This window comes from Heloderma suspectum, chromosome 4 (assembly GCF_057233095.1).
Source record: "Heloderma suspectum isolate Gila_16-S chromosome 4, 16-S_ref, whole genome shotgun sequence".
In the NCBI taxonomy this organism is placed as follows: domain Eukaryota; kingdom Metazoa; phylum Chordata; class Lepidosauria; order Squamata; family Helodermatidae; genus Heloderma; species Heloderma suspectum.
Genome location: NC_139461.1, coordinates 211,538,134 through 211,564,737, shown reverse-complemented (window position 1 = coordinate 211,564,737; position 26,604 = coordinate 211,538,134). Strand labels below are relative to the sequence as shown.

Here is a 26,604-nt window from a genome sequence, read left to right as displayed (position 1 = left end):
AAAAGTTCAGGCTTTTCCATTCAGATACAAAGCCAAGTATATACCAAGGGGAGAAAAAGCTTATGAACCCCTTAGGACTGTCACATATTTCCAACCTAAAATGTTATTAGATCTTAATCTAACCCCATAATACTAGATACAGACTAATAGATAATCAGCTTTGACACTGCTGATCACCTTTTGGGGAGCATGAAGGGGATGAATCCTGGATTCCTGCACTGAGCAGGGGGTTAGACTCGATGATCTTGTAGGCCCCTTCCAACCTTACTATTCTATGATTCTATGAATCAGCCATGCAATAAAAAAATGACATGAGACATGCAATCATTATACAGTCAAGCTTATTGGAGGCGAGAGCCTGTATTATGAAAGTAATGTATGAGCATGAACCTCTAATGTTCTCATTCTGGTCTGGACAAGGCTCATCTCTCAAAATGCACACAATTAGCTCTTGTATTGATTGGTTTACACATGAGAATGGCCACATTGCTCTCCATGTGATCCAATATAATACTATGAGTTCATAACCATGAAGAATAAATGGGAATGGGATACATAGAGAGCTGCAGCCCTTTGCATTATCATGGTGAAAAATAATACTGTATTGTAAAAGTAATATTGTAACGCAGGGGAAGGCACTTGCATGTGAGAAAGGACATTTGAAAACAGAACTAATACTTGCATAACAAATGTAACTTGAGGGTAGGCAAAGAGGATTACTGATTCTGAGCAATGTAGCCAAGAAAATACATAGAATTTAAAGATATATCATGTGATTGAAAGTAAGTGTTGTGTTTAACCCACAGATGTTCATTAGGATGCTATAGTGAATCATGACATGCTCTAGAGCTACAGTTGTGAGAAAAAGTTTGGGAACCCCTCAGGATTGTCACGTATTTCCAACCTAAAATGCTATTAGCTCATAATCTAACTCCATAGTCCTAGATAAAAACAACAACAGATAACCTGATTAAATGAAAGACACACAAACATGATGCGTTTTCAACATTGATTTATCCACAGCTGATACTTTTTCCACACATGGATGCTGAATGTTGTATGTGAACGTTCAGATTCAGTACCTGGTGGTACTCCCTTGAGCAGCAATGACTTCAAGTAATCATTTCTTATTACTTGGACCCCCTGAACAACTCCTTAAGGATCTCTTGCCTCCTTAAGAGTCCCACCTTTCGTCTTTTACTGTCCACTTTCCAATAACATGTAGGCTGTAGGCGTGGGGTGATTAACACTGTAGACACAGGGTTTAACCACAACAGTTTACTAGTAAATTAAAGCAAGCAAATCACAACTAAAGGTATTTACACAATAGAGCTGAATGACACAAAAGGCACTAAAAGAAATTAAAAGCTGCAAAAACACAAGTACCTCTACCCTATCTGCACTTAGACTTCTTCAGGCCGCTTCATCCTGCTCCTTTTTCCTGCTCTCCTCTTTCTGACTCTGCTCGTACTCTCTGGTCTTTCTGAGGGCACCTTCAGACTGGGCTTTTATCCTGCAGTTGAGATTGCTCCTACACGGAAGTTTGTGGGCTGTTTACATGACACAGTAATCCTGCCGTGACCCTCCTGTACTAGATACCCTTTGTTCCATTTTTAAATAGATCGCAGATAATGAGCTATCAAATTACCCCATTGTGTTCCGCTTCAGTTTCCTCTGTCAAAAGAGTTAAAGCGGCAAGAAGAGGCGCGAGATCAATGACAGATAATGGAAGAGTCAGATGGGGGGGCAAGGGAAAAAGGGAAGGGAAAAAGAAAGCACATGTAAAGGGAGTCAGTTGTTATCCTGCATTTAAAATGGAAGCAGAAAGCTGCATCTTAAATGCAGGATTTTAGACTGGTGTAGAAATGCCCCGAGTCTCTCTTTTTATATCCTCCTCCTTCAAAACCAAAAGTACTGTTTCAGACCTGAAGAAATGAAACTTAACTGGGGAAATGAAACCAGAGAAATTTAACCTCTCCTCTCAGGGATACCCCCTCCCAACAAAAAAACTCCTGGCCTCTAGGCCTGACCTTCCTTGCCTCTGTAGGCCTCAAACCTTCACAATAACATTTCTCATTAAGGCCAAAAAGTTCTGCCTTTGACTCATCTGTCCAGAGAACATTGTTCCAGAAGTCTTGGGGATCATATATGTGATCTTTAGCAAACGTCCGACGGCAGCATTGTTCTTGTTAGAGAGCAATGGTTTCCTCCTGGCTATCCTCCCATGAACACCATTCTTGTTCAGTCTTTTTCGGATTGTTGAGTCATGAACACTCACCTTAGCCAAGGCGAAGTGGCCTATAGCTCTTTGGATGTTACTCTGCGCTTCTTTTTGGCTTCCTGGATGATGCGCCGGTTTGTTCTTGGAGAGATTTTGGATGACTGCTCCTGGGTCGAGTGACTGTGTCTTGAACCTTCTCCATTTGTAGACTATCCATCTGACAGTGGATTGGTGGAGACCCAAACCCTTAGAAATGGTTTTATACCCCTTTCTAGACTTACAAGCAGCAATAACTGCTTTTCGGAGGTCCCAGAGATGTCTTTTGGTCATGGTGTGACGTGTTTCTACACAACTGTATGGTGAAGTCCAAACTCATAAAGTTTCTGATCCTTTTACAGGGTGGGTCCTCCCAAACTCACCCTGAAGATCTACCTAATTAAACATCTGATTCTAATTATTCCCTTTAACTGAGCTGATGCAACCGGGGCTCCCTTACTTTTGCACACACCCTGTGCCTGACTCTTCAGTACTCATTGTTTGCCTAATTTATACATCGTTTTATTTTACGAGACATGGAATTGGTTACTATAAACTGTATTGGATATTTAGGAAAGGACTGGTTTTGATACATGAAGGCTATCATGGTAAAACTATGGAATTTCCATAATTATCATTAGGGTTCAGAAACGTTTTCTTATCACTGTAATGTAGCAGTCATAGGCTCTAGTTTACGTGGGATGTTGTAGGCAAAGATTAAATATTAGCATATAATGAATCAGCATGGACATAACATAGGTTAAATGTGTAATAAAGACGTTCACCTCTGCACAATAGGCCCCTGGAGGCACAAATATCCACACATATGAGAAAGCACGTTCTGCTTGCTTTTGTCTAAACACACAAAGGGAGAGAGGGAGAAAAGAGAGAGAGAGACAGACAGGGAAAAGAGAAAGACTAATACGCAATCTTTAAAGTTAATTCAGAGCGTAATGAAAATAATTAAATTACGAAATGAAAAACCAAATGTACAGTGCGCGTTTTGGAAATGTGCTAAGGGTGGCAAAAGGCTCCTAATTTACTATCCATATGTTGTCAGCAGTTGTATCTGGGGGATACAACTGTTTGTTTTATTTTGATTTTGTAAAAAGTGGTAATGAGTTTCTAGGCAGGTAGTCTGGCCTGCAATGGCTTGAGGGATCTTATTAAATTTCAGTAAAGGGACACTAATAAAGCTACAAATACTTTCCATTAGTGTTTATGGAGAGTAAAAAAAAAACCCTATTAGGATCTATGGCACCCTGAAGAGCTTTATAGAGTTGCTTTTTTAATTAAAGAAAAATTATCAGGGAGGATGGACAATGGTGGTGTTGTCTGAGTAGCACCACTCTGATTGAACCAGTGAATAAAACCAGTTTTGACTGGTTCTTGTGGGACTGCTGTGATTTACATGCATATGAGGGTTTATTGCTATGTGTTCTTATACTGTTTCTGCACCCTCCATGTAAATTAGATAACAGTATAGCTTTTTATGCACTTTATAGGGAGCCACAATTTGTTTGGGTTTTTGTAATGTATTAGGCCCATAATTTCTGCTCTTGTCTGGTTGATGCAAATGACAGTACTTACACAAAGGTACAACTGGAGCCCATTCAGCATGTTAGAAGGGGGAGATGCCACAGCTCAGTGGTAAAACACATGCTCCGCATGCCGAAGGTCTCTGGTTCAATCCATAGCATCTCCAGTTAAAAGGATCAGGTAGCAGATGATGCCAGAGAGCCTGGTGAGCATCAGGATAGACAATATTGGGCTAGATGGAGAAATAATCTAACTGGCTATAAGGCAACTTCCTATGTTAGTTCCAATGTGGTGTTATGGTCCAGTGAAGACAGTGCCGAACTCTCCAGCAAACTGGGGACAAAAAGTGGTCAGGGAAGGGATGGTTTTCAGCAGGAAACTGGCATGGACCTGTGTTCCTGATTGTGGTCCCCTGGCTTTTATTTTTCTTCAAAATAAAAGCAGCCAAGTTAAGCACACTTAAATCAGTCAGCTGGTTATATCCTTATCTATGTCAATAATCTGCCCAGTGAGGATAATACTTAATGCACCTGATCCAATCAGAGTGGGTGTGGCCCACTACAGAAAGTATTTTCCTGCTTCAGAAAATAATTGCCTCTCTTTAGGTGTTTATTTGAACTGTTCATCTTGCTTTGCCAGTTCCTGGCCATCTGGGAGTGGCTCGTATCCTATCTGATAGGATCTTTTACTCATTTTACTAGATCTCATTTTCATTTGTGCTGTGCAAGGTACTGTGACACCTCTCCCATACGTAATGTGAGTTCAATGGCAGATTGCATAAGTATGTATTTTGACCAGGAAATGGGCACAATTCCGTCTTCATGGAAAGATGTTGTGTATATTCTCCATGAGGCATGGTGAATATGCACAATGGCCAGTTGTTAATGCATATTAACCATTCAACTCACCTCACCCTTAATATATATCTGCCAATTAGGGATAACAGTTTATTTAAATTTTATGCTACAATAAATTTGTTAGACTTTTAGATTCTTTTTTTTATTTGTAATACTTATATACCACTGAATATCATAAAATCGCTATGTGGTTTACACTAAAAGACATATGTAATACAAGATATAAAACTATATTAAATAGTAACTAAAAACAGTTCAGCAAAAACAAATGGTAAAACAGAGCAGTGTCATACAAAGAAGTGACACACTATTTATGCTAAATAATAGGATCTCAACTGAACTGGACCCCTTTTTTTCTAGTGCAAGCAGACAGGCAAACTTGTGTAGAATATGGATTGATTCTACCGTGTGCTGGGTTCCTTTTGTGTTTCTAACAGGTATGAATATGATAGTTTTTCTTCATTGAAAGAAACTGAACATTAGTATATGGCCATTCCAAGGGACCTGTCCTTTTGTCCCTTCTCTTCTAATTTCTTTACATGATTCTTAAAGGCTGAGTCATGTCAGAACCGGCGTTCCCCCTGCCCCATCTCCTGTGGGTGTGTGTAGCAGATGATGATGAGTGAAACAATGACTGGTATATCCAAAGCACCATGCTACTAGTTCTGTGTGGCTGAGGAAACTCTAGGCTTCTGGTTCTTGATTAGATAGCAAACGGCTTTTAAACTGAGGGGACTTGGAAAAGCGGCTTGTAATATGGCATGGGTTTGGCAGATCAAAGTGGTGGTGGTGTGGTTGGGAGGAATCAGCACTGAGCATGGCAAAGACTTTAGAACAGACAAACACACCTACATGTTTGTGGGTGAGAGCTCTCAACAAGCCATGTTGTAAAAATCACCCTAGACCGGTGCCGTTTTAAAACAACAGAAAGGACGCAAATAAAAATATAACCCAGGCAATGTGAAAATGAAATACTTTGAGGGAGGGCAGTGTAACCTAAAAAGCCTTGTAAATTTAGCTGAGAGCAGCTTGAACTCCTTGTAACCAAATGTAACCTCAGCAATGGCAGGTGATGACACAAGCAAGTTGTGGGATAACGTGTCTCGTTACTCTGCAGTTCCAGGAAGCTCCAAACGTGATGTGCCTGAGCAACTGGACTTTATTTCCCCTTCCTTCTGATAACAGAAGCACATAATCCAAGGAGAGGACCAAGCAGGTCAAAACTGCAGGGCGTGTGTGGTGTTATGGTGGCGAGTCTCTTCCTTTTCTCCACAGGCAGTTCCAGGTCTTCGGACAAAGGAAAGTTTGTTCTCTAGGCGATTGAAGTCTACAGCGCGGCATTCGATATCTGTTTGGAGTGTGTGTGTGTGTGTGTGTGTGTGTGAGTGAGTGAGAGAGAGAGAGAAATCTTAACAAGAGACAAACTCAGAGTGACCAGCGCGACAGAGTAATATTCCTTATTAGTTTTCTAACTGGAATGTTAGGAAATACAGTCAAAGGCGCAACATTCTCTCTCTCCCTCCTCTCTCACATTTAGATAATAAAACATCTGCACACTATAGATTTACTTAGCATATCGTTAGGACAGAAAGCATCCAAAGCCTTTTTTTTTTTAAAGGTCTTTTAAAAAACGTAATAACCCCAGCCAGAGAGCCATGAATCAAACTGGGTCATGTGACGGAGGGGAGGTACGGTGCTGGCTTCTAGCCAGTGGCAGAAGCTGATGGGTGGAACGAACAGGGCATGAAAAGACTAACATGACTAACGGATCTTAGAATTGTGGTTCCTTATTTGGATCTCCAGGAATGTAGGCACTGGCATTTCTGCAGCTCTTCCAACCTTCTGCCTCAGAGACTGGATCTGTTACTCACAAAGCAGATTCCTGCTGCTTTGGGGGTAGGGAGGATAGAACATGGCCTGCATTTTGAAGGTAAATCTCTATCTGTTGCTTGAATGGATTGTTAAAAAGAAAAAAGGAAAAAGAAACCCAGAAAAAAGGAGAGCCTCGGTTGCTCCTCTGAGCATGGAGACAATGTGGTTTTGCTGCATCTTAATCGCAATTGTGTTTCGGGGCATTGATCCCCCCCCCCCCGCATTTTCCTTCTGGAAAAATGAATGCCGAGAGATTCTAAAACGTAGAGCCGCGGTTCGCCTTCTCTTTCCTGCATTGTCGGAGCTGCAGGCGATCAGCTCCTGGGTATGGGGAAGGGGAGGAAAAAGGACTGTGTGGAGCATAAGAGACAAGGCAGGGAAGGGGAGAGAAGGAGGGAAGTGCCGGGCGATTCCTCCCTGACTTTTTGTTTCGGCGGAATTCCTGTAGGATCCACAATGGGGAGCGTGAACTGCACACGAGATAAGAAAATTGGAGCCATCTCCCCCCCCGTATTTTCTCCCCCCCCCGTATTCCCCCCCCCCATATTTTCTCCCCCTTTGGAACCTACCGGGGCAGAATTTAATCTGCTTTCAGATTGGCGAAAGCCATACAAGTTGCTCCATAAGCACGCACACGCGCTGCCCACCCTCTCCACTCACCCCCTTTCTGACTTCTCAGCAGCGCCAAAGGTGCCCTTAATTCATTTGAGACCGCCTAACTCCACTCGACAAAACGCCCCCTGGCTGCTTCCTCCCTCTCTGCACTAACGAGATCCTTTCAGTAACAGCTTTAACCCATCCGCTCATTTAACACCCTTAGATGATGATGATAACAATAATACTGAAAAAGTACGTGCAAATGTATCAGCGGTACATTAGCACCAGAGAAGTATTTGAACCAGGTGGGAGGAGGCGGAAGTGTGGGCAGAGCCGATCTTCCCAACACTGTTGTCACCGGCGCTTGAGACACTCATTTCAGTTCTTGCAGAGACCACACTGACAAGATGCAGCAGCTAAGACCGAGGGCTACCAAGCACCAACTTTCTAGCTTCTCCTCTCCTTTGGCTTTGCCTCTAAATGAATGTACAGCCCTTAGGCAACATGCTGGACTGATTTGGCAAACCCTTTCCTCTGACTCAAAACAGACCTCTTATCAGTCCCAGGGATTCCTGACTCTGAGTGGTTGAGCTCAGCAGAGTTTCCTGCTGAAATATCTGCAAGGTGGGCTGAAGTCCAAAAATCTTAAAGCACTCTCCAGGCATGAAAACACTAGACTATATGTTTTGCTGGCAACTATATTGCTGTGATTGTTTTGCACGGCTTTGCAATGCCCTGTTTTTCACCTTCTGCCGTAGGGTGAAGGTCTGCCCACCTTATGGCAGTCCTTAGTATATACAAGTGGACCCTGTAACAAAATGTTGCAGTGCAGAGCAGTGAACGTTGGTGGCTCCAGTGTCAGTGGAGTGAATCCACTCCAAGTTACAGTCAGAACTCTAAGGGTGCAATCCTATGCATGTTTAGACAGAAAAAAGTCATGCTGCCTGGGAACTGCTGGGAGTTGTAGGACTTCTTTCTGTCTAAACATGCATAGGATTGTACCCTAAAGGAGCCTTTAGAGTTCTGACTGAAACCTGGAGTGGATTTACCGCCCCACTGAGATCAGAGCCACCAGGCCCCACTAGTGTGGCGCACCAGAGGGCTCTGGCCACTCCATTACATTCTCTGTTTTCCATTCTCTCTCAACAGTCAACATTCTGTGTCCGCTGAGACACTCCTCATTGGGCCGTGTGGGGGAGTTCCAATCATTAGAGTTTTTCTCCCCATGTACTTTTGAAAACCTTGGGGTTCCCCTAAGCTGACAGGCACCTCCCTCTTGTGTGGATGGTACCGTTTTGACGACGCAAAGACCATCCCTCGCAGAACTGAGATTGCTATTAGTACTACATATGTCTGGACGGCTGCTTCGATGAAGCTGTCTTTTTAATAAATGCTGCTCTGGTTATGGCCGTAACTACACTATAGGAAGCTGCCTTATACTGAGTCAGACCATGGGTCCATTTGTTGTTGTTGTTGTTGTTCAGTCGTTCAGTCGTGTCTGACTCTTCGTGACCCCATGGACCATAGCACGCCAGGCCTTCCTGTCCTGCGCTCTCTCCCGGAGCGTGCTCAAGTTCATATTCATTGCATCCGTGATGCTATCTAGCCATCTCATCCTCTGCCGTCCCCTTCTCCTTTTGCCTTCAGTCTTTCCCAGCATCAGGGTCTTTTCCAGGGAGTTTTCTCTTTGCATTAGGTGGCCAAAATATTGGAGCTTCAGCTTCATTATCTGTCCTTCCAATGAGCACTCAGGGTTGATTTCCTTTAGGATGGACTGATTTGACCTCCTTGCAGTCCAGGGGACTCGTAAGAGTCTTCTCCAGCACCACAGTTCGAAAGCATCAATTCTTCGGCGCTCAGCCTTCCTTATAGTCCAGCTCTCACAGCCATACATTACTACTGGGAAAACCATAGCTTTGATTAGACGGACCTTTGTCGGCAAGGTGATGTCTCTGCTTCTTACTATGCTGTCTAGGTTGGCCATAGCTTTCCTCCCAAGGAGCAAGCGTCTTTTAATTTCATGGCTACAGTCACAGTCTGTGGTGATCTTGGAGCCCAAGAAAGTAAAATCTGTCACTGCTTCCATTTCTTCCCCTTCTATATGCCAGGAAGTGATGGGGCCAGATGCCATGATCTTAGTTTTTTTAATGTTGAGTTTCAAACCAGCTTTTGCACTCTCCTCTTTCACCCTCAACAAGAGGCTCTTGAGATCCTCTTCGCTTTCTGCCATTAGGGTGGTATCGTCTGCATATCGGAGGTTGTTGATAATTCTCCCAGCAATCTTAATTCCAACCTCTGATTCATCCAACCCGGCATTTCTCATGATGTACTCTGCATATAAGTTAAATAAGCAGGGTGACAATATGCAGCCTTGTCGTACTCCTTTCCCAATTTTGAACCAATCGGTTGTTCCATGTCTGGTTCTGACTGTTGCTTCTTGACCCTCGTACAGGTTTCTCAGGAGACAGGTAAGGTGGTCTGGTACTCCCATCACTTTAAGAATTTGCCACAGTTTGTTGTGATCCACACAATCAAAGGCTTTAGCGTAGTCAATGAAGCAGAAATAGACGTTTTTCTGGAATTCTCTTGCTTTCTCCATGATGCAGCGAATGTTGGCGATTTGATCTCTAGTTCCTCTGCCTCTTCTAAACCCAGCTTGTACTTCCGGTAGTTCTCGGTTCACATACTGCTGAAGCCTAGCTTGTAGGATTTTGAGCATCACCTTGCTGGCATGTGAAATGAGCGCAATTGTGCGGTAGTTTGAACACTCTTTGGCGTTGCCCTTCTTTGGAATTGGAATGTAAACTGACCTTTTCCAGTCTTGTGGCCACTGTTGAGTGTTCCAGATTTGTTGGCATATTGAATGCAGCACTTTAACAGCATCATCTTTTAGGATTTTAAATAGCTCAGCTGGAAGACTGTCATCTCCGCTAGCTTTGTTGTTACTAATGCTTCCTAAGGCCCACTTGACTTCACTCTCGAGGATGTCTGGCTCAAGTTCAGTGACCGCACTATCATGGCTATCAGGGACATTCAGATCTTTCCTGTATAGTTCTTCTGTGTATTCTTGCCACCTCTTCTTAATCTCATCTGCTTCTGTTAGGTCCCTGCCTTCTTTGTCCTTTATCATGCCCGTCTTTGCACAAAACGTTCCCTTGAGATCTCCAATTTTCTTGAAGAGATCTCTAGTCTTTCCCATTCTGTTGTTTTCCTCGATTTCTTTGCATTGTTCATTTAAGAAGGCCTTCTTGTCTCTCCTTGCTATTCTCTGGAACTCTGCATTCAGTTGGGTATATCTTCCCCTTTCTCCCTTGCTTTTCGCTTCCCTTCTTTCGTGAGCTACTTGTAAAGCCTCATCAGACCGCCACTTGGCTTTCTTGCATTTCTTTTTCTTTGGGATGGATTTCGTTGCTGCCTCCTGAACAATGTTACGGACCTCCGTCCATAGCTCCTCAGGCACTCTGTCTATCAGGTCTAATCCCTGAAATCTATTCCTCACCTCCACTGTATATTCATCAGGGATATGATTTAGGTCATACCTGAACGGTTTAGTGGTTTTCCCGACGTTCTTCAATTTAAGCCGAAATTTTGCAAGAAGCAGCTCATGATCTGAGCCACAGTCAGCTCCAGGTCTTGTTTTGACTGACTGTATGGAGCTTCTCCATCTTTGGCTGCAAAGGACATAATCAATCTGATTTCGATATTGACCATCTGGTGACGTCCATGTGTAGAGTCGCCTCTTGTGCTGTTGGAAAAGAGTGTTTGCTATGATCAGCATGTTCTCTTGGCAAAACTCTATTAGCTTTTGTCCTGCTTCATTTTGTACACCAAGGCCATGCCTGCCTGTTATCCCGGTGATTTCTTGACTTCCTACTTTAGCATTCCAATCCCCTATGATGAAGAGGACATCTTTTTTTGGTGTTAGTTCGAGAAGGTGTTGTAGGTCTTCATAGAACCGATCAACCTCAGCTTCTTCGGCCTCAGTGGTTGGGGCATAGACTTGAATTACTGTGATGTTGAATGGTTTGCCTTGGATTCGTACTGAGATCATTCTATCATTTTTAAGATTGTACCCCAATACTGCTTTTCCCACCCTTTTGTTGACTATGAGTGCTACTCCATTTCTTCTAAGGGATTCTTGCCCACAATAGTAGATATGATGGTCACCTGAATTAAATTCGCCCATGCCTGTCCATTTTAGTTCGCTGATTCCCAAGATGTCGATGTTCAATCTTGCCATCTCATGTTTGACCACCTCCAGCTGACCTTGATTCATTGATCTGACATTCCAGGTTCCTAAACAATATTGTTCTTTACAGCATCGGATTTTCTTTTCACCACCAGACACATCCACAGCTGAGTGTCCTTTCGGCTTTGGCCCAGCCGCTTCACTCTTTCTGGCGCTACTTGGAGATACCCTCTGCTCTTCCCCAGTAGTATATTGGACACCTTCCGACCTGAGGGGCTCATCTTCCGGCGTCATCTCTTTTAGCCTTGTGATACTTTCCATGGGGTTTTCTTGGCAAGAATACTGGAGTGGGTTGCCATTTCCTTCTCCAGTGGACCACATTTTGTCAGAACTCTCTGCCATGACCTGTCCGTCTTGGGTGGCCCTGCATGGCATAGCTTATGGCTTCACTGAGTTACGCAAGCCCCTTCGCCACAACAAGGCAGTGATCCATTTAGCTCAGTGTTATCTGCACTGACTGGCAATGGCTCTTCAGGCAGGGTTTCCCATGGCCCTAGCAGGACATGAAACTGGGACTTCCTGCATGCAAAGCATGTGCGCGATAACTGTGTATGGCCCTTCCCCAAAGCAAACTTGGGGTTAATAGGAAGGGACCCCGACTCACTGACCCACCAGGCCCACAGGAACAAGGAATGTAGAAACAAATCATTGACAAACAGTGTTGAACTTGAGCTGTCCAAATTGTGTATTTTGAAGCAACAGAGGCATATTCTTTATGGTTTTGTATTTACAAATAGAAGACTAGTTATCTGTTCTCTGAATTGCTACTAACCCTACCCCATAACCCAGAAGGCTACGTAAGCCACCACCTTTCTGGATTTTTCTCACAATTTAGGCATTTAGACTTTTTCCTTCTTCCTATCCCCATTGCCAGAGGCAATGTTCAGGCATCACTAAATCAGCCTGAATTAGCTAATCCCTTGCTTACTGCATTCCTGCTCTGGTGTGATTTTAAGCTGTTGTAAAAGAAGTGGAGAGTTTTGCCGGAAAGCACCATGAGTAGACACTGCGTTGCTATAAAATTTTTATAAATGTTCTGGAAACTGGTTAAAATAGACATAAGTACCTTTGATGGTGAATGGGCAACTTCTTATAGCAATCCAAAAGAGTCTTACAAGGGAGGAAGTTAAGTGTTCTTCCCTATTTTTTTATATGTCACTTTTGGAATAGATGTTCATAGAATCATAGGGGCCTACAAGGCCATCGAGTCTAACCCCCTGCTCAATGCAGGAATCCAAGTCAGAGCATCCCTGACAGATGGCTGTCCAGCCTCGTCTTGAAGGCCTCCAGTGTGGGAGAGCTCACCACCTCCCTAGGTAATTGGTTCCATTGTCGTATTGCTCTAACAGTGAGGAAGTTTTTCCTGATGTTCAGCCAGAATCTGGCTTCCTGTCACTTGAGCCCATTATTCCGTGTCCTGCACTCTGGGATGATCAAGAAGAGATCCTGGCCTTCCTCTCTGTGACCACCTTTCAAGTACTTGAAGAGCGCTATCATATCTTCCCTCAGTCTTCTCTTCTCAAGGCTAAACATGCCCAGTTCTTGCAGTCTCTCCTCATAGGGTTAGTTTCCAGTCCCCTGATCATCTTTGTTGCCCTCCTCTGAACCCTCTCCAGCTTGTCTGTATCCTTCTTAAAGTGCGGTGCCCAGAACTGAACACAGTACTCCAGATGAGGCCTAACCAGTGCTGAGTAGAGGGGAACTAGTACTTCGGGGGATTTGGAACCTCTGCTTCTATTAATGTAACCCAAAATAGCATTGGCCTTTTTTGCAGCCACATCACATTGTTGGCTCATATTCAGCTTGTGATCGACAAGAATTCTAAGATCCTTCTCGTTTGTAGTGTTGTTGAGCCACGTACCCCCCATCTTGTAACTGTGCATTTGGTTTCTTTTTCCTAGGTGCAGAACTTGGCAATTATCCCTTTTAAATTTCATTCTGTTTTCTGCCCAGCGCTCCAGTCTATCAAGATCACTTTGAATTTTGTTTCTGTCTTCCAAAGTATTAGCTATCCCGCCCAATTTTGTGTCATCTGCAAATTTGATCAGCATTCCCTGCACCTCCTCCTCCAAGTCATTCATAAAAATGTTGAAGAGCACTGGGCCCAGGACTGAGCCCTGCGGTACCCCACTCGTTACCTCTCCCCAGCTTGAGAAGGTCCCATTGATAAGCACTCTTTGAGTCCGATTCTGTAGCCAACTGTGGATCCACATGATCGTTGTTTCATCTAGCCCACTTCGAGCAAGTTTGCTCATCAGGATATCATGGGGCACTTTGTTGAAAGCTTTGCTGAAGTCGAGGTATATTATGTCTACAGCATTCCCTTGGTCCACAAGGGAGGTTACTTGATCAAAAAATGAGATCAGATTTGTCTGGCAGGATTTGTTCTTGACAAATCCATGTTGGCTTCGAGTAATGGTGGTCGGAATCACCTATCAAGTCATAATTTCCCTCTTGTATTAAGAGTTCATTAAGAGATGTTCTGAAAATCTCATAAATTACAAGTCCCTTCCTTCCTTCCTTCCTTCCTTCCTTCCTTCCTTCCTTCCTTTCATTTGTTTAAGGTACCATTGCAGTACTGCCCTTTCCCAAGTGTTCTGCTCTATTACTTTCCTTCACTGTTGAAAAAGACAAACAAGTAGGTATTGTGTAACCAAAACAGTATTGGCCATGCTAATGCTTAATCCTGTTAATGCAGGAAAGTCTGAGGATAAAAAGAGTAAGAGATAGGGGGAGATTAGTCACACCATAAGGCAAGCTACACTATTCCAGCTAACCATCTCACAGGGAAACAATCTCCAATAACTAGATAACTTTTCCCAGAGCAGTAGCTGTGTTAGTCTGTTGCAGGCAGCAAAAAACAGAGTCTTGTGGCACCTTAAAGACAAACAAATTTATCCTAAGCTTTCATAGATGCTGCCCACCGTTAGATGCATAAAGTATTAACCTCACTTTGGCAGATCTATATACACATGGTTGTAGTTGGTGGTGGTGTGTGTGAGGATCTAAACTGTGTTTTGAGAAGGAATTGAAATACAAAAAGTATAGACAGTGATGATTACCTTAAGAGTTACCATTCAGAAAACGTTGTTATGTGATAACACTGACACCACTGCAATGGTGAGTGATAAACATTAACAAAAAACCACCTTTGTCCTTATTCAAACTACAGTAAATAGAGTTGAATCCCTTGATGAATTGTACTTCAGCAATTGAAGTACAGTTCAATAAAGAGATTCAACTCTATTTCCTGTGGTTTGAACAAGGAAAAGTTTTCATTTAAAAAAAATCACACTAAATATATTAATCGGCTCACAATTGCAATGCTGTCTGTGTTATCAGTCAACAACGTTTTGTGAATGGCAACTGTTAAGGTAATATCACTGTATGAACTTTTTGCATTTCAGTTCCTTCTGACAACACAGTTTAGATATCTTTCTCTCCACCTCCCCTACCCCACACCATGTGTATATAGATCTGCCAGTGTGAGATTAACAGGTGATGCATCTGATGGTAGGCAGTGTATATGAAAGCTTAGGATAAAATAAATTTGTTCACCTTTAAGGTGCCACAAGATTCTTTATTGTAGATAACTGGTGTTTGTATTAAGATGTTCTGACAATCTCAAATGTTTACAAAAATGTAATGGTTAAGGACAGACTGCCTCCAAATCATTATTACATTTACATGTGTTTTATTGGGTAGGCTTTTGCTGTTCAACATTTATTATAGACTGAATACATTTTATTAGGCTTATTTCCCTACTGAAGAGGGAGTCCTACCAAAATTGATCTCCAGCTAAGTTTTTCAGTGACATTTATGGTCTATCTGATAGTTGTTTTTGGTTTCTTTGCAGATTGTAACTGAAAGACATGGACAACACTGGGGTATAATTGCTTACTTTTGTATCTCCATGAAAATTTCAGCTTTGAGATAAGCCTGTTGACATAAAATCAATTCCTAGGGTGTAACAAACCAATGAAGTGGGAATGGGAAGAGTTGGAGTGCAAACATTTTCATGGCCCTTATCTCCCTTTGGACGTTGTGGCTGAGAAGTGTGGAGTGGTATCCAAGAAGGTCGCTATAGCCTTCTAAGGGCCTAACTGAACGTTCCTGTAGTCACACATAGTGGAGCTATGTCTGATTGTTTTCCTTACTGTCCTGCAAGTGCATGAAGCCCCAATTCAAATCCAGACTGTGGCACTTCGGGAGGGGGGATTTAAGCCTCCTCCCTCACCCATTTTTTTCTTCTTGAAATTCCACCCCCTATGGAGGGCGGGGGGTTAAAGAAGAACAAAAGTCTCTGTTAGAATCAATGGAGGCTGTTTTCTTTAACCAGGTTAAAGAACAACCCCCCGCCCCAGGGTGGGTGGGATTTCAGGGCAAAAATGGGTAAGGGAGGAAGCTTAAATCCTCCTCTCCCAAAGCGCCATGGTCCTAAATGAAATCGGGGTCATGCATGCTTGCAGGAGGGTAGAGAAAACAATCACACATAGCTCCACTATGTATGATTAGAAGAACGTTACACTTGGCCCTACGATGATCTGGTGATGTGTCTCGCAAGAAGTGCCAGAGGTTTGCTCCTGTGACATATCTGTGGTCAGCAGCCAGCACACTGTAGATACTGTATCCAAGCTGTTGAGTATTTATTTGTTCTGTACAAAGAAAGCTAGGCATATTGATATACTGTCGATATAATGGAACTGAAGCATGCTTTTATGTGCTTGCATTGTGGTTATTTTATTTGGATCCATGCCTACTCACCTTTCTCTAGATTGTACACAATGAGTTGACCAGTTCGCTGGAAATACAGTTGTCTCCATGTTTTTTCTTCCAGTTATGACCACAGTGAAAAATATTTGACATAAGAATCTCTCATACCTTCTAGTCTGTGGAATGGCCATTTGAACCTGCTCCATATATCGAATACTTGTTTAATACCTTTCCACTGTGAATACATGTGAATGCAGGTTCTTCACCTGTGCATACTGCACAATGGTGTTTACATTTGTGCCTACATTATTCTGTGCTCAGGAAGCAAGCTAAGGTACAGGCAGCTTCCAAAGTTAGGTTCCTTCAATTGCATTCTGTAAATTTCTGTAGGAAAATGGCTGTAGATGTACAATGGGTCAAATTTTGGTTTGACGCGTGTAACTTGTTAAAAACAAAAATTCCCTCTCACATAATGTTCCTCTCTGTTCACATATCTCGGGAAGGAGATAACAATAGTCTGAGCATGGTATGAGTGAACATGGTAGAACTAGAAGTACTTTGTTGCCCTTGATACATATGCATGCCCTTTGTCCATTGTCTTCTATGGCAGAACAGGTTTTGTAGACTTTTGAAAAAATGACAAAAACTCCCCAAACCAGTTCACCAGTTTACCATTTTGGGTCAAGTCTACACACTACAAGCCCAGATGCCAGTTTTATAACATCTGAAGCATTCTGAGACAACAATTGTAGGTCTCCATTGTTTGACCTTGATCTCTAAACATTCTAAATATATGCATTCGTGGCCAGCTCCCCAAGTAAACTCCTTTTTCAAAATGCAAGTGGGGAAAACTGCAATGACAAAATTGACCCTTCGCATAATGACAGGGTGCACTCAGGCAACTGGTGAGTTATAAAGGATCTGACTCACCCTGTCCTGACAGTTAACATCTGTTGCTAAGTGTACAGTTCGCTTTTGAGGTTTATGGGAGGAGGACAATATAAATGGACATACGTGGAAATAGTTTTTCTTGTTGTTCCAACAGATTTTGTGGAAGCCACATGGCCATTTGAAAAGATCATTTTAGGGCCCTGAAACCATTAGAAGAGATAGGCTTAGGTAGCCACTGACCCTGCATTTAAGAGTAGGTTAGCAGTTGTCTGTAGCTGCTTGGACATCTGAGGATGTGAAGGGGTAATAATGTTGAATTTGCCCACATGAACAGAGGCTGAAGACGAGACGCCTCCCTCCCTCTGAAGCATGCCACACAGTGGCTTCATTAGTGGTTTGTGAAGCCATGGGCGAGTGCTGTGGCTTTGTGCTCTTCTCTCAACCTCCCCTCTTCCTATTGTGTGCTGATTTATTTTCCTGGATCAGATCCTGGCTTATTATCCTTGTCTGTTAATTGACATTAAGCTGGAGTTCCCCAGTTTGGACATAATGGGGCACTCTGGCTTAATGCAAGCCAGGAACTCCACTCTGAAAGGGAGGAAGGGAGGGGCTGCACAGCCTCAGCACTGGTCCACAGCTTCTTATACCATGACTTATGAAGCTGCTGTCAGGAGCACCCTTGCTGCCTTCTGAAATCCTCAAGTAGCCAGAATCAACACACAGACGATAGGGCTCTTTTCCAAGGCTTTTTTTCCATTCAACCTAATGATGCTTACAGATGCTAATTGCATGAGCCTAATGAGGGAAACTTTAGAGAGCTGCCTACCAGAGGTTTCTAGCCTTAGTGAAATCAGTTGATCTCCATTTGGAGGACAGAGGTGGGAAACCTCTGGATTTAAGGGCTAGGAGGTGAAAGTCCACCCCTTTCCCGTGGGGCATCGGGGTGCAGCTGTTGACGTGCCAAGTGGGCTGAGCGCCTCCTCTCGGCGCCCTCCTTCTCCTGCTTGTCCATTCGCCGGCGCCTAGTGTCCCAAAGCTCCAATTGTCCATCCCCCTGCATGCCAGGGTTGCTACCACTCTCATGTAAGTGAGCAGGGAGGGACTCTCTCTCTGGCACCTCTGAACAGCGCGTGGGTTCCTCTCCCACGGTTTCTATCTCTTCCTTAGAATCAGAACTGCTTTGGGGCTCTATGGGCTCCGATCCAACCCTGACATCTGCTGAGAATTGTCCAAATGCGGCCAGTGCATTTCTAAGTAATATGAATCCATTTCTGAGTTACTGAGTTCTAGGGTATGCTTCAAGTTCATGCCACTCTACATAGGTCTCAAGGCAGTTTGTCCTTCCATCAATTGGTGAGAAGGCCTTTACCCTGTATTTTCTTATCCAGAACATTCAGGCTAGCAAATACTATATACACTAGGCTTCAACTGGCTGTGCCTCACAATGCAAAAACAGCCTATTCTGCCATATATTGGCCCAGTTCACATGTAATGAGAAGCCACCATGGGTGAATTTCCCCATGGGGTCTGTTGCTGCTGCTGAAGCCTACATTTTAAATATTCAGGCCATGGCATAGCTTCTTGTTACATGCAAACCTGGCAAGGGTGGGTTGCTGGGTGGTTGACAAGCCACCTACAACCCTAAAACAGCCCTTGTCAACCATCCCAGCAATTCATACACTACGGGTTCACATGTAATGAGGAGCCATAGCGGCAGGGGCTTGGATTGGCAACTTGGTGCCGCAACCCACCATGGCTAATAAACATTGCTGGGTTGCAGTTATTGTGTGAACCAGGTCAATGTGTTCTGACAAATGCTTGACAACATCAACCACCACTATCTTTTCTTGCAAAATCCCAGATAGGTGGTAAAAACAGGTGACTTACCAGACCTCTGGATGGCTACCATAGATGGTTGTGGAGATGGTAGGTACTTGAGAAGGCCTGGTATATAGCAGGTGCTTGTACAGATAGGCATTTTGTGTTTGTAGCTGTCTTTACAACCAAGATGAAACTAGAATCCCTCCACTTAACATTTTTTGATTCTTCCCAGCACAAATAATTTTCTTTGTTTAGTTGTGTTAATTCTCCTTTTGCGCAGACCACCCATGCCTAAATGAAAGGGTAGCCTTTTTAGTGAGAAGCAGTATGGCTTACAAATGTTGGAGTTTGTTTATGGGCACTGATGCTTTTCTTTTTGTTTAACTAAGAGCCTGGTCAGAGTACTGCTTTAAGAAAAGCAGATGCTTTTTTTTTTTTTTTTTAAAGCACAAAATGTTGATAAAAACTTGTTTGTGTTGCTCTTAGTGGCTGGAAATGGGTTTGGCCGAAGTTAACCATGGTACTTATGTGATAAAGACACCCAGCTGGCATGGTATTGTCTAGATATAATGAGGGCATTTTTCATAGATTATGCATTTCCTTTTCCAAGGCTAGCATTTTCTTTTCTAAATCACATTTCTTGTTCTCTTAATGTCAGTCTTTCATATAAATACAGCACAGGACTATGTGTGAAAATGAGTTTCTGATATTGGACAATGATGTAGGTTTTGGCTAAACTGAGAATCCAGAAATATGTTTTCATCACCTTTTAGATTTTGACCTATGTGTGTGATGTCATTAAACAGTTGGTGGCATACAGTGGTTGGTGCCTAGTTCTTGGTATTTGAAAACTGGTGCTTGTGATGGTTATTCAAATGAAAAACCTTGAGTAACAGTGACTTATTCCCATTGGATTGCAGTCCAGTCACTCATTTATCAACTCTGTTTTTTCTTGACAGAGGTTTCATGCAAGTTTATAGTCCATTATAATTGCTTTTGTTTCACTTAATGTGTTTATTTAATAACAACATTGATATGCCATCCATAATCAGAGTTCTCTGAGTAGCTTACAATAAAAACATTAAATACAATCCAAGCTTTAAAATGCAAATATAGCAAATAAACAAAGAACAACAAGAATAGGGAATCAATCAATCAAATCAATAACAGCAGAAATTCACAAGCAGGAGATCTTAAACACTATAAAAACCCATAAAAGCTTCTTTTTACGGACTAAATAAAATGACTTCATGTGGCAGGTGTGTAGTCACACTCAGGATTAGGAGCAGTTACATTGGAAATTTAATTGCAATGTAAATTAGTTGATTTTTCACACATTGCGTAACTAGTGAAATTAATTGCCACAAAATGTCATAGTTTAGACAGGTGGTAGACTAGCCTAGATGGCTTTTTAAAAAGGACCAGTGGGCACCTACAAAAATTGACTTAGGAAATGGGACTAATGCACTGCACATCTTGTGATAATTTCTGTAGCAAATAAGTAAAGGGAGAGCATCCCTTCATTACCAAAATCATCGGGGATGGGGGTGGGCTTGGGGGAAACACATCCTCTGAGCCCAAGTCCTCTCCCACCCCCACAATCCCTTCAGTAGCAAAGAGGTAGCTGCCATTTGCCCCGGAAACAATTGTTTTGGAGAGAGAGGAAACTAGACACTAAGGAAATTGGTCTCTAAGGATATGTTTGTAGAGCATCTTTCCATCCCTGTTCCTCCTTTCTGAGTTTCTTTCATCCCCTGTACACAAGAATCCCAGTGACTGCAAGGGCGAGAAGACCATGGGGAGAGAGACACCACATCCCAGGAGATGCTAGGATACTGCTTAACGTACTACCTGGTAGCTCTTTGCGTTTGGGATCCAGCAGGCAGTGCAGGGTCCTCTTTTACAGAAGACAGTCCTGTATTTGAAGGGCCAGAGGACCATCATCTATTTGAGTGGCTGTCCTGCCCAATTCTAGTTTAAAGCTAACCTCTCCCCTCCCCAAGAGCTGTTGCCGATCACCAGTTAGCACCTCAACAGCAGACTGAACAGGCAGCCACACAGGTTACCTGGTCACAGACTTCTGCACAATAGTGAGATGTACTGTATTTCTATTTAAGTCATAATAATTATGTCTAAATTTACATCTATACATATAAATTAGCATATGCAAATTCTGTGCATCTGTGGCTCCTCTTTTCTGGTGATGCATTTCCTCTTTTTTTGGGCCATTCATAAGTCGCCACCCTAAGTGACAGCCCCAGTTTGTCACCAAGGGAAACCTATTGCTCAGTGGCTTTAGGGAACTAGTAAGCAAGGAGACCCAGGGAGGCAGGTGGCGTATTTGAAAAGTGTTCAGGATGCAGGGACAGTCTTTACCAAGCTGTCTCACCTGGCAATTCCCAGTGTTGATGGAAGGGAGTGAGCACAATTTGATTGCTTTTCACCAACACAATTAACTCTCCCCATGCCCTCTCTCACACATGCACATCACAGGACTAACGTCCTACTTTTCTGCTGGTGAAGATTAGAGCTGTATGAATTTGTTGGGTGCTAAGATTGGCTATGGAGGCCCTTCTCACATCCCACCATCAATTAGACTGGCAGGCACAAGAGAAAGGGCTGATTCAGTGGTGGCCCCATTTTTGTGGGTCTCTCACAGGATGTATATTTTATCTGCTTTAGTTGCTTTTAAATGGGCTGTAAACACTTTTTATTTCAATCTGCTTTAGAATTGCTGATGCAGGTCTAGAGTTTGTATTTATTTATTTTATTTTAATTATTACTTATTTTAAAATTTTCTTGGCAGCCATTCAGGACAGAAGACCTCCCAAGGCAGCTCACAGCAATAAAATAAATAAAAACAGTTAAAACATTAAAAGCAATAAAAACATAAACACAATAAAATATCAATAAAAGCAACAATAAATGCCTACAATAAAACCAGTAGCAACAACAACAGCAATAACAGCAACAACAGCAGTTATATCAAGAGAAGGCCACAGTAAAATAATATGTTTTCAAGGCCTTCTTAAAAGTCTGCAATGACAGAGCATGGCGTAACTTCGATGGCAACTTGTTCCATAGCTGTGGGGCCATTGTAGAGAAGGCCCTCTCATGTGTGGTCACCAACCTAACTGCTCTCACAGGTGTGCAAATTGAACCCTTCAAGGCCTGTTTGAGTGAAGCTACAGCCACTGGTACCCCTAGACATGGCCCCTGCCATGGTACACCCCTTTAGCGTGAGGGAGGGGTCTGCCACCTCAACTCCCCTGAGGAGTGCTGCCCCACAGAAAGGGGGAGAGGGCAGCCATATAACCCTCTCCCTTGGACTGCTCCCTCCTGGCTTCAAACTATGGACTGCAAATAGGGATGTCACAGAATTTCTCCACGAATCTCTGGGGGGGGGGGTGGCGAATGCCAACGCATTCAGCCCCTGAAACTGGTGGAGAAACGGTCCGCCCCCCCCGGGATGGGATTAACCTTCGGCGAATGTCCCTCGTGGCGGCGGCTACCAGCGGCGTGGCGGCGGCCGGTCTTCTGACCGGCTGCCGCCGCGGCCATTTCCAAGTGAAAAAAACACACACCAACAAACGTGATAGGCTACGTAAAGATTTACGTAGCCTATCACGGCTAGATTTTCAAAAAACACTGTGATAGGCTACGTAAACTTTTACGTAGCCTATCACAGCTGACTTTGAAAAAAAAAAAAGCACGTATGCAAATGGCGGCGCCCATGGGCGCCGCCATTTGTGTTCCTTATTTGGGCACGTCTAGTCTACGTAAATATTTACGTAGACTACGGCAAAAATAAGGGCAACGCAAATAGTGTTGCCCTTATTTTCGCCGTAGTCTATGTAAATATTTACGTAGACTAGAGGTGCCCAAATAAGGAACGCAAATGGCGGCGCCCATGGGCACCGCCATTTGCGTACGCGTTTCCCCCCCCCCAAAGTCAGCCGTGATAGGCTACGTAAACTGTTACGTAGCCTATCACTTTTTTTTTTTTTACTTCTTCCCGGCAGAAGAACTTTTGCAGCCGGAGAGGCGGGGCTCTCCCCCCCGGCCAGAATTTCGGCAGGGAGGGATGGGGCGCCTCCCCCCCACCCAGAATTTCGGCAGGGAGGGACGGGGCGCCTCCCCCCCACCCAGAACTTTGGGGGGAGGAATGGAGCGCCTCCCCCCCACCGCGAAGCAAGCGTCGGGATCAGGTAAGCGACTTTCGTCCATCCCTAACTGCAAAACTATGCACTGGTTAGGGAATTCTGCCACCTAATGACTGAAGATGATACCTCAGGCTTCAAACACACGGGTACATCTATATTAATTTAAATTAATGAATGAACCGAACAACCCCATGTTGCACATCCTTACGATCTTAGTATACATGCCAAGTATCAGGTGTGTAAGTTTCGTGGACTTGGAGCAATGGCACTGACAGACACAAACTTCTTTTACTATGATAGATTGCTTCTATAGTGATTGTCTATAATATTGTATTAAAATGTGTTTATATTCATTTGGTTATATCATAACCCATTTGTTTGACTAGATGTGCAGAAGCCTAGTCTAGTAAGGCAGTATTTCAGTTCAGTGTTGGTTTATTATATTGGTTGAAACCTGCCTGTCCTGAGTGAGAGACATAACGTGAAGCGTGGTGGGTCTAGGTTCATTTCCTGGGAACTTACGGTATCTACTCTCTTTATCGATTTATCATAGTGTGTTTATTTCATTGTAAATATAACAATACTCTTGTCTTACTAAATACATTTGGGGGCTGGTTAAAAAGTGCCTCCCCATTTTCTCATCCCCATATTTGGGGTGTGAACGGGGAGAGGAAATTTCTACACATTTGAGGGTGGGCTGGAGAAATTCTGATTACTTTTTCAGGTGATGGACTTGCATTTTTAGCACTCAGAGACCGTGGCACAGAGACTTCTTCTTTTAAAATGTTTTCTTTCTTTCTTTCTTTCTTTCTTTCTTTCTTTCTTTCGCCATTTTTGCTGCTGTTTTCCTGTGGTGGTGGCAGCCCCTTTGCATTTCAGATTACTTGCAGGTGGGGAACTTATATTTTTAGCTGTCCAAGACAGCAAATTAGAGGCTTCATCTTTTAAAACTTTTCTTCCCTTTCTTTTTTGAAAACAGTTTTTGCTGCTGTTCCCAACCTCACAGCAGCAGCATTCCTTCTCCATCAGGGGACATCTTACTCTACAATGCATCTAATGAAGGATGCTGCACAACATAGTAATCTTACCTCCAATGCACTGTGGTATGAGATGGCCCCTGATGGGGGAGGACCACCAACACCACAGGAAGTGGTGGCAAAATAGTTTAGAGGAGGCAAGAAGGGGGGGGGGACGTTTTAAAAGAAGAAGACCCTGACTGTGCTACTGTCTCTGACTGCTAAAATATTAAAATGTAAGTCTCCTATCCCCAAAGTCTTTAGACGTTCCCTACCCCCACCTTTTCCCTCTATCCCTTTTAGCTCCCCCTGTTACGAATGTGCTAGAAAATGTATCCTCGGACTGTTTGGTACAGCCGTAATATGTTTCATGGATGCTGGAAGGGAGGAAGTTAGGTTGGAAGGTGGTCCACGATCCTTCACATCCCTTTTCAAAGTGGCTCTCCAGGAAATCTACTTGCTGACCTTGTACTCCAGTTCTATAATTCCAGAAGCCTCTCAGTCAGATCTGAATCAATTAAGTGAATGCCCTTGTATGCTGGTTGAAGTCAAAGCCTGCTTCCTTTGTTGGCAATTCTCTGCCCGTTAATTAAAACACACACACAGACACACCAAAAAATGAGAACCAGACCTCAGCATGCTTTTTGCCACTGCCCAATCAATTAACCATACACTTCTACATGCTTCTATCTCTGTAGTATATTTAAATTTAAGAGCATTTCATTACCAAGATAATACAGCATCAAGAAGTGACAGAGTACATTTTATTGGCTCATTATTGTACTTTCTAATAGGAATGTGAAGCCTCCCAAGGCATATATTAATAGGCCCATAAAATCACTCCTGAGTATTTTTAATAATAATAATGTCTATTATATTTTTGTGATGTGTGAAACTATGAGAGGGTATTTTTCTTTCTGCATATCTGGTGACTTTAAACTCCATCATTCCCTCTGCAAAGAGAAAGGGCCTTTTTATTATCTCATGCTATCATTGTATTTATGATAGAGAAGGAGAAGGAGAAGAAACCAGTCTGCAGTCTCAAGGGACTCACCTCTCCTGAAGAATATGCGTTAGTTGGAAGAAAGAATGAGGGGATAGAAATTAAGTGAAAATGGGTCTCATGACTCCTCTCAGGGTTCCTGACTCTTCTCCAGAAAGCTAGATAATGGCTCATAACCCTTGTTTCTGGAATAACAGTCCTGTGTTCCTCTCTCTAATAGGAGGGTAACTATTATTATATGTGATTGAAACCATGTCAGTTTGTATGTTGGAGATAGAAAATAGTATTAAAGAGAATTGAAGGTGGCAAGACAGAAGCATTGTTATCCATGATGCATGCGCTCATTTCTTTTTTTCCTAATATCACTACTGTTTTGTAGTGAAAGCACTACAAAGAGCACCTGTTTAATAGAGATAAGTGTGGGAACAATGTATCCACTATGAGCAACAGTGCCAGTTCTTATACCACCTTAAACTCTCCCTCTCAAAGAAATGAACAAGCAAACCTGTCTCCAGCTTAAGAGCTCTTCAGCAATTATGAGAAGCAAAATAATTTGTACAACACACTTTCATTTCCCTCAATCCATACTGATTTTCACATTATAGTTTAAAGCTGTCTGCAAATAAATATGGGAAGGGTAGTCTAGAATAGGAGGCAAATGATATTCTGTCCTGCCAACCACAGGACCTGTCGGTTTCTTTTATTGTATCATGCCAAGTACAACCCTCGGTGCTGTATAACTAAATACATAAAAATAACTGTCACAAACTCCCATTTATTTTCATTTAAATTCCTAGCATCTGGTGTTACTTAAAATATATGAGAATCCCAGATTTCATACAGACTCATACACCCACATATAGCCCATGCGCTAAATGTGTATAGGCCTAAATGCCCTAAAGAATAAGAAAAGGGAATATAACCCTATATTGCTTTTCAGTTGAGTGTTTTGGGGCACAATCCTATGCAATTTTAGACAGAAAAAAGTTGTAGTACTCCCAGCATGCCCCAGCCACCTATTGATGGGGCATGCTGGGAGTTGTAGGACCTATTTATTTATTTATTTAGTTATTTTAAATATTTGTATACCACTCCATATTCAAAACAGATTTTTCTGTCTAAATATGCATAGAACTGCATCCTTAAACTGCAATCCTATATACACCTGTCTGGGAGGAAACCCCATTTGAGTGGGCCTTACTTCTAAGTAGGCAAGGATAGGTTTGCTCTGTAAGGCCACTGTATAAGACAGGAATGGGGAACGTGTGGCCTTCCAGACGTTGGTGAACTGCAGCTCCCATCAGCTCTACCCATCATAGCCAAGGGTGAGGAATGATGGGAGTCACAATCCAGCATCTGGAGGGCCACATGTTCCCCATCCCTGGTATAAGAAATTCTGTCATCTACATTTTTTATAGGTGGTTTGTATTCTGGAGCTTTGTGAATAGAAAGTATAACACCTGTTATGGATAGAGATTGTCCTTTATTTATTTATTTGGGTGAAGTTCAAATAGTCTCTCTGAAGAAACATCAATTAATTTTGCCTTCAATTTCAAAATATATATTTGGGATAAAGGAGGACTTCTGGTGGAAGCAGATGTTATCTAAAACAAAAACATCAAGTTT

General features: G+C 42.9%; 1 protein-coding gene across 1 annotated transcript in view; it reads left to right on the top strand.

Moving 5' to 3' along the window:
* The first annotated feature begins 6,368 nt into the window (after positions 1–6,368).
* The window catches only part of ST6GALNAC3 (ST6 N-acetylgalactosaminide alpha-2,6-sialyltransferase 3), a 416,154-nt gene continuing 395,918 nt past the window's right edge, over positions 6,369–26,604 (top strand). Inside the window, exon 1 of the mRNA XM_084852184.1 lies at positions 6,369–6,583. Within this exon, the coding sequence (XP_084708310.1) occupies positions 6,566–6,583 (18 nt within the window). The 5' untranslated portion in view covers positions 6,369–6,565. The remainder of the gene's footprint in view (positions 6,584–26,604) is intronic.